Source organism: Phodopus roborovskii, unplaced genomic scaffold (genome assembly GCF_943737965.1).
Source record: "Phodopus roborovskii unplaced genomic scaffold, PHOROB, whole genome shotgun sequence".
NCBI classification, from domain to species: Eukaryota; Metazoa; Chordata; class Mammalia; order Rodentia; family Cricetidae; genus Phodopus; species Phodopus roborovskii.
This window is the reverse complement of record NW_026125281.1, coordinates 29,673,543-29,686,484: the sequence shown is the minus strand read 5'-3', so window position 1 is coordinate 29,686,484 and position 12,942 is coordinate 29,673,543. Positions and strand designations below refer to the sequence as shown.

Below are 12,942 nucleotides of genomic sequence, written 5' to 3'. Positions count from 1 at the left end.
ACAGAAAACCTATTACATACAGAACATTAAAAATTGTTAATTTAGCAAATGGCTCACCCAAAAGTAGGTAAGAGGTAAGATAAGGTACTATCTAAATTTTATATAATATCTGTATCTAAATTTTATATGATATATCCATACAATGAATATTTAAGTAAGCGGGGAAAGCTAGGACTGACATTATCTAGACATCAATACATACATATATATAAATATCTACTACTCTTATGATGGGAGATCTCAATCCCTTAAGTCACACTTTATAAAACAGTCAAAGTCCATCTGTATCTAGAAGTGAATCTAAGAAACCATAGACTAATAATTAATATTAGGTCATATGAATATATAACATTTCACCAATCATCACCAATATAAGATGCCCTGCAAGTTTTGTTTTACCCCATTTTCTTTTCAAAGAAATCTTTAATAATTAAGTATATTACATTTCTTCTTAACATCAAATAATCAAAGAATTGAAAAAGAAGGTATTAGAGGGACCAAGATATCACAAGAAATCAGCCATGGAATCAACTAACCAAGGCCCATAGGGGCTCACAGAGACTGAACCGATGATAGAGCCTATATGGGTCAGACAGACTTCCTCTGAATATAGTTACAGTTGTATATCCTGGTGTTCTGTGAGACTCCTAACAGTGGGGGGGGGGGGGGGTAGGGGACTCTGGGTTACCTCGTCCAGCCTTGACATGATGGTACCGACCTAGGATTATTGTAATGATATGTTTGATTGAGATCCCTAGGAGGCCTCTCCTTTTCTGAAGGGAAAGGAAGAGTGGATTTGGAGGGGTGAAGATGTGGGGGAGGGGAGACTGGGCAAAGAGGAGGGAGGGGTTGGGATATAATATATGAAAGAAGGACACATACAAGCATACATTCATACATACATGCATACATAAACATACATACATATATACCTACATGGCTATAATTTTGTTCAGTAAAATGCCAGTCTTGTTACAAAGTTTGAAAGGTGGGCAAATGAAGAAAAAAAATTCACAAATTGTAAAAGAAAGCCTGGTAACTGGTAACTGTTTTGTCCTTTAAAACATTTACATGGATGAATTAATAAACTTTAAGAAGTCAGAGTAGGGACAATAAGATCTGAATATTATGAAAGTGGCATGGGAACTCATAATAAATGAACTGTGTAGTAAAATAACATTGTTACTATGCAATTAGTATTATTGCTTTTCTTATGTCAAAAGGTTGATGTGAATGAATTAAAGATTTGTGTGCAAAATTCTAAGTTTTTAAAAAGTAATGCATTGAAAATATAAACAAACAAACAAGCAAATAAATAAATGGAGTTATTCAGAAGGTTTCAAGCTATACAGAACACTGACCAATAAAGTACAGATTTGTTTAAGTCTTTTAAAATAACAATAGTTTATTAATGTAAAGTATACAGTCATGTAGTGATATATTATTTATGATTTATTAAAGCGTGTCTGAGGATTCAGGAAGAAAGTCAGCCACAAGCCTTAGAAGACAGTGAAGACACATTGTAGTGGAATACCATCTCAAGAAATGTAATTGGGTTCTTTCATTCATTCATTAGTAAATATTTGCTGATGGCCAATCTCAACCAAATTCTGTTCTAGAATATGGAAACAGCACAATGAAAAACAAGGGTGTTATTCACCACCATATATAAAATTATATATCCTAATGTGAAGAGACAGAATACAAGAAGGAAAATAATGATTATGCTAGAGCACTGCACAGATGTTAAAAAGGAAATAAAACTGAGTAACACAACAGACGCAAGCCAGGAAAGAGGCTTCCTTCTAATCAGTGTCAAAGAAGCCATCTGTAAAAACTTTAAGTGAACTAGAACTCTGCTCATTATTGAGATATGTAATAAGGTGGGAACACAGTGCAGATAAAGAGATGAGTGAAAAACTGAGTTGGGATTAAGTAAGGATGCTCAAAGAACAGAAGCAGGTCTATGTGTCTGGAGGAGAAGGGAAAAGTAAACAGAAAGTCCGTTTATTGTGGGATCTTTGCATCTCTCTTTGAGTCCAAAAGTATCACTGTCCCACAGTGACAACAGCGAGCAAATGGAAGCCATCAGGGGACAATGCCACTAGTTAGACATTTTATCAAATGGGCATGCCTAGAAAAATAAAATCTGCATGGGAAGTCAGAAGCCAGCACATGCTGACCTGGAAAGATGACATGAGAACTGGGAACTATGGTGACACTAATTTTACTCTGGCTATTTCTAATAGTGTGCATTTTGCTTCCTCCCCTTCTAAGAGCAAGGCCTCCTGCATGGCACCTGGTGGCCCCTCCCTCTATATCACCCCTTGGCTCACTCCCTGACAATGGCAACATTAAAAGTTTGTCTTTTAAAATCACAATATGTTGTAACTCTGAAGTGCCTAACTAAGCTGTAGTGATCCTACAGTATCCTGATGATACCATAACTTTTGCTTAAAAATAAGAAATCACATGAAAAATTGAAGGCAATTAAATATTCAGCTGGATACTTCATCAAGAAAAACACAAATGAGTTATTCTTACCTCTACTTTTGTCCGATAGAGAATGAGCCGCTTAAGGCTGCATAACTTGGCAATGTGACCAAAAGCCTGTGGTGGCAGTTTATCACAGGATGAGAGATTTAAGTCTTGTAGATTTGGGCACATTTCAGAAATAACCTCCAAGCAAGTTTCATTAAGAAAGTGGCTGCAGGATAACTCAAGGCGTACTAACTCAGATCCACACACCTTTAGAAACCTGTGAAAACAATATTCCATGAAAATTCTATAAAATTCATAAAATATTTTTGCAAGAATTTTGAAATTACATCACCACTTGACAGACATGCTTAGGAGAGCAGATTCTACTAAATAAAACACGTAAATTGATTCACGGAAGTTCTTACTTACTGATGCTGAAGTTCATGGCTAACTAACATGAATCAAGCTGAGAAGATAATAGACTTTCCTGGATTCACATGTCACAAAGTCAGCTACTAGTAAGTGGAAATGAAGATGTCACAGAAGATAGTTATACTACCAGTAAGTCATACCTGAGTAGTAAAATCAAAAATATAAAACCCTAGGCTCTTGGGAGTATATCACTGTCTTAACAATGCCCATACAGAACAAAATAACAGGTTTAATTAAATGGCCTTGAAATCAGTCAGACTGGCTTTCTCTTAATTCAGAAAATATCTAGGTTGGTTTAACTGTACTGTGCTCCCCCTAGCTGTTGCCATTTAGTGAATGAACTGCTAGATTTCAGAGTTAATATAAAATATGTAATTGTCACTTCTCACAAACATATAGAAATAAGATAAAAGAATAGAAATCACATTATTTATTTTGATTGCATAAAAACTGGTGTTGAATTGTTTGTTCATAGCTGGCACAGAAAACAATCCAAGAGTCAACGTGAATGTGAAAGTATGAAAATCTATGAAGCTTTATCAACTGAGCAAGCTGTACCCTCACACAAGCACCAATTGTCCCCAGCCAGTGCCCACCCTTCAGTGTCAAATAAACAACATTAGCACTCTTAACTTCTATCACAACTTTCTTCTAGGTGATTTAAGAACCTATCAACATACATTCAAAATAAAATTCAACTAAATCAGATAACTCAAATTTCTAAAAAAAAAAAAAAAAAAAAAAAAAAAAAGACATGGAATGGGTATCAAATATGGATTATTTTTCTTTTGTCCAATTGTGCTCTTTTCCTATCAACAATGAGGGTAGGATTCACCCACTGTATTACTCAGATTCTATTGTATAAAGAGACACCATGGCCATGGCAACTCATAAAGGAAAACATTAAGTTTTGGCTGGTTTACAGTTTCAGAGGTTTAACCAATTATTGTCATGGTGGGAAGTGTGGTAGCATGCAGATAGACATGGTGTTGAAAAGGCAACTTTGAGCTCTACATCCAGATTGGCAGGCAGCAAGAAGAGAGCAAACCACTAGGCATGGCTTGGGCTTCTGAAACCCCAAAGCCCATCTCCCAGTGACACACTTCCTCCAACATGGCCTCATCTCATAATCCCTGTCAAGGAATGCCACTCCCTGATGAGCAAGCATTCAAATCCACCCACATTTGGTCATTTTCTCTGTTATCAAAGGCAGACTAGAACTGTACTTACCATATTGCCTCATGGTTTTGAGCATTAAAACAGTATATGAAAGGAGTTCGAAAAGACCAAAGCACCCCACAAACATTAAAGTTAAGCCTCGACTAGCAAAGTTTTAAACTTTGAAAACGCTGTGTGTACATGTGTGTAGACAGAAGACTTTGTAAAGTGAATGCTCTCTTTCTACCTTTTTGCTGGTTCTGTGGATGGAACCACATATATAAGCAAAATATACCATAAGATAAAAAAATTGCTCAGACAAAGATTATGAGGAAAAAAACCCTCCAAAAACACTCATGGGTTCATTTTGTGTTGGCCATCTACTGCTGGAATAGAGCTTGCCCTTGGGTAGGGTTTATATAACCAGTGAGATTCCATGGGAGAAAACTAATCTTTCCTTTGGTGGCAGTTTGTCAATTGGAGAAAGCTTCTGGGTTAGGAATGGACACTTAATGTCCACTTCCCCTCTCAGTGCTGGGGCCCTATCTGGCTTAGACCTATGCAGACCCATTCTTGAAGTTTTAGTGACTAAAGATACTTTTTTATTAATGGGATCAAATTAAGTTGTACAAATTAACATTGTTACTTCACTTTGTGTACACAGAAGCTATGATAAGTCATTCACTTATAAATCTAAGAATGAATGTTGTGTTTCAAAAATCAAAAAGTCCTATTTTTAACTTAATAATTTCTAAAATGACCTGCAGATTAGAAAAGTTAAATAGAAGTATGTGAACTCTAAAACTAGATGCTTTGGTCTTATCTCTTTATGGTCTTCGCTACTGGGCAAAGCACTTTTATCTACATTTCTTTTTCATACTTGATTTAGAATGACTTGACACTTCTTTCTTTGATCTCATTATGGAAAATTTTCCTCCAAAGAATTTATACAGGAGTGTCAAACTAATCACCAAAACCCTCATCATTAATAGGCAGGAAAATTTCAAGATAACTTGAATGACAGTAAGTACAACAAAGACAATGGCCATTCTTTTTGTTTGAGACAGGGTTTCTCTGTGTAGTCCTGGCTGTGTAGTCCTGGAACTCACTCTGTAGACCAGGCTGACCACTAACTCACAGAGATCTGTCTGCCTCTGCCTCCTGAGTGCATATGCTACACTGCCGGCTAAGAACAATGGCCATTCTTATAATGTTCTCTTACATTTGCCTCTGTTCAAGGTTCAGATATGCAGTATTTTTACTCTGAGTAGGTTATCTAATCAATGTTTATAATCTCTTTTTCTGACTTTACATATCAATTCCACAAGGCAGCAGCAAAAGACTCAACCAACCAAACATGAATCAATTCTTAATGCACACCATGAAAGTTTTATTTTAATGAAATTATAGATATTTTTGTATTGATCAACTAGTTATTCATCCTAATTATAACATGGGTCCTATGACTTGTAAGGAAAAGAACTTATCTACCCCAACCTGGTTGTTGTTCTGCATTGTGAATTCTCATTTAGTGGTACTTGATATTAAGGGTTTTATTTACTTTTTTTTAACTTCCTTTTTTAATTTTTCATGCTATTGAAAATATTCTTTCCTCATACACTATATCCTGATTATAGTTTCCCCTCCCTCTACTACTCCAAGTTCTTTCCCATCTTTCTTTCCATCCAGACCCACTCCCTTTCTGTCTCTCATTAGAAAGGACAGACTTCTGAGAGATAAAAATAAACATAACAAAACACAATACAATAAGATAAAACAAAAAATTAGCACATCAAAATCAGACAAGGAAAATCAACAAAGGGAAAAGAGCCCAGGAGAAAGCACAAGAATCAAGAACCTCCTCTTCCACGCTCAGGAACCCTGTAAAAACACTAAACTGGAAGCCATGATACACACTCAGGACCTGTGCAGACCAGTGGGTCCTGTGCCTGTTGCTTCAGTCTCTGTGAGTTCATGTGAACTTTGTTCATGTTGATTCAGACAGTCTTGTCTTCTTAGTGTCCTCCATTCATTCCTTCTAGCGCTTATGCTCTTTCTACCTCCTCTCCTACGGGGTTCCCTGAGCTCTAAGCAGTGGGATTTGATGCAGAATCCATCTGTGTGCTCCAAGGCCTCTCTCTTTAAGGGTTTTATGAGCCTACATTCTAACAACCCTAAATTATGTCTGCTGAAAGTGGGTATCTGGAAAGAAATAAATTGCTTATTCTTATAAGCTGAATTAATTTGTCTAGAGCAGTGGTTTTCAAACTTTCTAATGCCTCACGTTGTGGTTACCTCCCAAACATAAAATTACTCTGTTACTACTTCATAAGTGTAATTTTGCTACTGTTATGAATAGTAATGTAAATATCTGATATGGGGGTTGCAATCTACAGTTTGAGAACCACTGGTCTAAAGGAATACATATATAAGGAGTACTTTACTAAGTAATGTGTTCCCTAAAATAACATCACATGGATATTTTAATATGAGTCTAATCACCATAAAAAAAGGCACCAATGGTCAAAATCGGTCTGATGCAGAGATAAGGAGAGAATTAGATATAAATGTCCATAGTTTCTGATTTTTAATATTATGTTTTGTTAACTCAGCCTACAAGTGTTATAATTCAGCATACTTAAGATATTTTTAATTCCAAATAACTCAGACCATATATAATATATATAGTCGAAAATATAGACTATATAAAATATATAGTCGAAAAATAAAGCCATTACAAACTTCTTTGTTATTCTGTATGGTACTACATACCAACAGTAGCTATCCTAATTAGGGCTACTATCACTGTGATGAACCACCATGTTCAAAAGCCAAGTTGAGGAGGAAAAGGTTTAATCGACCTACACTTCCAAATCATAGTTCATCACTGAAGGAAGTCAGGGCAGGAACCTGGAGGGAGGCAAGAGCTGATGCAGAGGTGATGGAGCGATGAAGGGGTATTGCTTACTGGCTTTGTTCCTCAGGGGTTGCTGAGCCTGCTTTCTTATAGGACCCAGGACCAGCAACCCTTGGATGGGATCACCCATAATGGCCTGAGCCTTCTCCATCAATCACTAATTAAGAAAATGCCTTATAGGCTTTATGGAGACATTTTCTCAGTTGAGGCTCTCTCCTCTCTAATAATTCTAGCTTATGCCAAGTGGACATAAAACTAGCCAGCACACACAGATAGGAGAAAAACAAGTTTCAAAACTGTACTTACTAGAAGCCAACAAGCTAAGAAATAACCACTTACAATACAGGCAGTCAAAAGATAAGTACAGGAAGGGTTAATAAGCTCCTTATGCTATAAAACTCACACTCTATAAAGACAGCCATTATGCTTTGCACGTAACAATGTCCCTCATGGACACGTGTGTGAATATTTGATCCCTAGCTGTTCTGGAAGATTGTAGAACCTTTAAGACATGGAGCTTCACTGGAGGTAGTGGACTACTGGCCATGAGTTGGGAGCAGGGGAATGTGGCTTGACACATCACATTCCTCAGTGTAGATAGATGCATAGCCAGCCTTCTCCTGCTACCATGCCTTACCCATTTACTACCATACCCTCCTCAGCATGATGGGCCATACCCTTCTAGAACTATAAAACAAAATAACCCCTTTCCCAAGAGGGTATTTTATCTCAGCAACAAGAAAGCAAATAAGACAATAGCTGATAAAGTTATGGAATCTAAAAAGCATCTAAAAATATTTCCCAACAAAATGAGTATAAATGATGTACAACAGACCTAGAGGCCAGGATTAAAGTTCTATAGAAGGAGGGGTATAAGACAGACTAGGCATCAATTGAAAAAGAAGACACTGATAAAGTGGACCCTAGGATTTTAAACAGGCAGAAAGGCAAGCGAATACACCAGACCTTGGAGACAGGGCTGTATAGCAAAAGGGAATTAGAAAAAAATTGATCTTCACAAGTAATGATATGCATGGGCAGTACTCGTAAATCTGGGGCTGGAAGTAGGTTTTAATAACTGATTAAATTTTCCTTTATTCCAACTTAACCAATCTCTATGCTCTTCTGTTCTTTAACAACTGCCCAATTCTAACTGTCACAAACAGAGCTTTTAGACCACAAACAGAACACTTCTTCCCAAATACTCATCCACAACAGCTCTAGTGGTCCCTACTGCAAAATGTGCTTTTTTTTCCTTTGAAGTATTATAGAAATAAATCTTCACAGTAATGTATATAAATAGAGTGCCACTTATACATAGATGATTCATTAATAATCAAGCTATGCATATTTATTGTTTATTCTGAGAAGGCTGCCTTCAAGTCATAATGACTGTCAAATTGAGTGAAGTCGAAGAGGCAAAAGCAATCAGAAGACAAAGTTGAAGCATTCCCCTATCCCTACCTTTCTCTCTTTGTATTTAAATACAATTATAAATGTGAAAGGAATACTAGCAAAATGTACCGTTTGACTGGGAGACATTCTGCAGTGATGTACGCATTCTGTGATCATGCACACAGCCCCCCACAACAAATCTAGGTGAGCTGAAAACCAGAAGCAGAGCTGCTGGTGACAAAGCAGACTGGAGCTCTAACTGCAAACAAGACCCTATCCACTGCCAGCAGCACTGTGAAGATTCCCCTCACAACTGATGCTACTTCTCCTGCTTACTCCAACTATAGTTTCTAAAAATTGTTTAGTACAGTTTTCACAGTGCACTCACTGTTGTCATGATCACACACATACTGTGCCAAACTCATACCTCAGTTTCTCACCACCAGTTTTCCATAATGTCTACAATCACCAGGTGACACTCCATCTTTTTGTTTTGTTTTGTTTTGGTTTCGTTTTCCAATCAGGGTTTCTCTGTGTAGCCCTGGCTGTCCTGGAATTTAGCCTGTGGACCAGGCTGGCCTTGAACTCAGAGATCAGCCTACCTCTGCCTCCCAAGTTCTGTTATTAATGCTATATGCCATCACTGCTCAGCACCCTGTCATTTTTAATGAAAGTATGCTTATGTTTATCTTCATATCTTCTTCTTCATTTGTAGAAGGAAGGGCTATATTAGATGTTGCAAATATCTTTTTACAGGGTCAACAATACCTGCTACCATGCCTTGACACATAGGGTGAAAACATTAAGGCTCTACTTAAAATTGTTTTTATTACATTTATTTATCATGAGTGTCAATAAAGTCAGAGGACAATCTGAGGATTCCATTTTCCCCTTCTATCTTGTGGATCCCAGAGATCCAACTCAAGTTTCAGTTTAGGTAGCAAGAGCCCTTATCCACTAAGCCATCTTGCCTGCCCCTAAATTCCTAGTTTTAAAAAACAGAAAATGACTTTCTCCAGTGGGAAGCCCTGAGGGAAGAGCCGGCCTTTATAATGTAAAGCAGGCTTCACTGGCAGCAATTGCTCTGTCTCTTATTGCTTGTCTTAAGCTTATAATCAACAGTTAGGTTCCAACAGCCACAGTCAGCTTTAGTTCTTATCAGTCTCATTAGCAGTGAGGAAAATTTGCAGATGCAATGGCAGAGAGAACTAGCATTGGACTAAGACCCTGCTGGAATTAAAGGACACAAATACAGAAACTTGGGTGCAAAGTACTTTGAAAGGGCAGTGGAAGGGCTCAAAAGTGGCTCAAAAGCAAAGCCTATCTGGTTTTCTCCTGCCTACTTGTCTCTTTCCCTTAGACTATGTCACAAACAGCAGTATATTCCTCTTACCCAAGACAGTTAGAGAAATATATTTTCATGCTCCCAGCTCACCACAAAACCTATTATTCTAACTTTTCCTGATCTTGCTGTCCACAGAGGCTCTCTGGCTGGCCCTAGAGGCACAGACCCCAGATCCCAGCTTCTTAGGGGGTGAAGTAGGAAGATGCCAAGTCAGATATCTACTTGAACTTCAAAGCAAGTTCAAAGCCACCTGGGTAACTTAGCCGAGACCTTGTCTCAAAATAGAAAGTAAAATAACAACAAGAAGAACTGGGGATGCACAGATCCGTGCAAGAGCAGTTGCTTGGCATGTGTGAAGCCTCAGGTCCAAGTCTCAGTAGCAGGATACAAGACCACTTAGTAATTTAAAACAACAGATAATGTCTCCAAAGTTTCTACTCCACCTTTGACTTTATGAAAACGATGGGATCATGTGGCACATCAAGGTTAAGAGAAAAGCACCTGTTTGTATCCTAGGAAAATTACTGTGGCATTACTAAATGAATATGCACTTCTGTAAGCTTTCAAATGTTTAACAGGTGACATTTAATAGTAAGGAAACTAAATGCTTAAATAGAAAGGCGCAGAAACACCTGGGCAGGTCTGCAAGCGCCGTCCTCTATTTAGCATGCAATTTCATTTTCAACATAATTAGCTTAAATGAGCTTCTAAATTTGGGTGATGTATTGCACATGTAATTAAGATTTAATTAAAAATGTTCTGTAATAAATTGTTTTCCATTTCTGACAAATCACATTAGAGAGGTAGATTTTGATTTGGAAATAGTTTTTTAAATGTGTTAATCATCTGTGCTGGAAATATGAGGGGAAAAAAAGCAGTTCAGTTGAAAGTCACTTGAGATTTAAGTAAGAACTAAAAGATACACTTGGCCCTTACATCATTAGGAAGTTTAGCTGAAGAGGATAGTTAGCATTCATTCATTTTTCTAAACATCAATATTCTAAACATGAACTCTATTCCTTTTTATTCTTATAAAATATACAAATACAGTTGAAAATTATATTGTGAAAGCACTTACACACAAGTCTAGTCTCTTGATAAAAAGCTTCAACAAGGTTTTGTAACTACCTGCTAAATCCTGACACGGAGATGGAACCCCTGTTGCCAGTCCAAGACAGATTAAGCCACTGGACGAGAGCACAGCGAGCCTGTAGGAACTCCAGGGAAGTATCGTCGAGCTTTGCCCAGTATGGCTGCAGGTTGAGGTGGATATACTGTAGAGGGTCGTAGCAATGCTGGTGTAGAAGTCTGCAAGTCTGTGCTAATCTACACAGGTCTGGTAGTGAAAGATGATTCAGAATCAGTTGAATGAGCTATATAAAACAGAAAGCCAAGATCATCAAGAGTGAAGGACAGTATCACTTTTTACAAACATAGAATATGGTCTCATAAAGAAGAGTGTCACAGTTTCAAACAGTATCTTCACAAAACAGTTACATCAACATTCACTAAAGTATCCAAATAGAAACAAACTACACTTTTCTGAATTTAAAAACTCCTCAAATCCTCAACTCATGTTGACAACTCATTTACACACTATACAAAGACATATACACTGGCAGTTGTTGAATAATAAAAATTTTTATAAACAACATTTTCTACATACCAGATACTAGGAGCAACAAAAGAAAAGCACTTCCACTCAGTTCTGGTGGAATCAGGGAGTGGGGTGTCCTATTAACACCAACAAAGATAAACACACAGTGTCACTGGAGACCTACCAGGACCTGACTCCACAGAGCAACTGTAATCCTGCCACACCAGTGCCATGTACAGATGAGGGGCAAAGTAGGTGAAGAGAGTCCAGTGGTGATAACGGGGTTGCACAGAGCCTCACTTGCATCATTCCCGAAAGCAATGAGGACGGTGGAAAGGATTCATACTACAGTGGCACAGTAAGCTTTGGAAAGACAAAGAGGAACACGGAGTCCCCCAGAAAGCTGGAAGGGAATTCCCAGAAGCAAACACAGAATTCCAAGAAAGGGAGAAAAAAAAGGGATCTGCTAAAGGGAGCTGTCAGCCACAATGCTGCCACACACATTGTTAACAAAGTGGAAAAGAAAGGTAACTTTAATTACAATTATCTCTTTGAACTAGTCCAAGATTTGTTTTCCAGTTTAAGCTTTCTAAACTGGCTTCCAAAGAACAAAGTCTTAGTGGCTTAAACTGAACCAAGAATCATAATGAAAAATTAAGCACATAAGTATATGTGCTTAATGATAAAAAAAATCTTTAGATGAGAGGTTGTTTTTATTTTTTAACTTAACACAAAGTATCTACCTGAATTTTCTCTGTAATTATAGCCTTTAACATAAATGAACTTCAACTCATCATGTAAATTCAATATTAATGTTAGATCAGAATTTCCCTGTTTTGAGCCAAATATTCCAACATTCAGATGAACAACAATATAATCTTTAAAATAAGTTTCAAGATTATTTATAAAACAAGAACAATTGATGATTAACATATTGTATCTAATAAGGCTTGTTATTTATTTTTAGCATTTGAACTAAGCTGTAAAAATGTCTTGATGATGTTTGTATGTCTGCATACATGCTTATTACAAAAATGAAAATAAAAACTATTCATGTAAAAGCTGAAATGATTTTCTCTTTGACCAATACTTAATCCATTTTCTAGACTTTTTCCATCTTATGTTGCTTTATAAATTTCAGTTTTACCAAACCAAACAAAATATGAAATCATTATGTCAGCAAGAATCCTCTAGGATGATGTAGAGTTGAATTACCTGTCTCTACATACAAATCCCATTGTTTCAGGTCAACTTAAATCGCTCCTTCTCCTGATAGTGTTTCTTAGCAATTTCCCATCCCCGGATCCTCAACCTGCTCACTGGCTGTAAGTGCCCAACCTCCCAGTAAAAAGTAACAACTAAAAATCCCTGCCATAACCAGACATGTTAACAAGTTTCCATCAGATACCCCCTGATGACATATACAAACAAAAACATGCAGATAAAAACATTAGAAAATCCAAACACAGAAGAAATGTGGAAAATGAGGTAACCCCACCACCACCACCACCACCACACACAGACACACATACACCAGAGAAAAGCACTATTAACAGTTTCTTCTGATCTCTTTCAGATAGATGAACTTCTATTTCTGGATATGCACTAAGAGTGAGG

General features: G+C 37.2%; 1 protein-coding gene across 2 annotated transcripts in view; it reads right to left on the bottom strand.

Annotated features, from left to right (window-relative positions):
• Fbxl4 (F-box and leucine rich repeat protein 4) overlaps positions 1-12,942 on the bottom strand; it is a 64,414-nt gene that overhangs the window by 26,069 nt on the left and 25,403 nt on the right. For both annotated transcript variants that reach the window (XM_051198571.1, XM_051198577.1), the window contains exons 4-5: positions 10,857-11,101; positions 2,545-2,758 (exon numbers count right to left, since the gene is read on the bottom strand). In XM_051198571.1, coding sequence (XP_051054528.1) covers positions 2,545-2,758; positions 10,857-11,101 — 459 coding nt within the window. The remainder of the gene's footprint in view (positions 1-2,544; positions 2,759-10,856; positions 11,102-12,942) is intronic.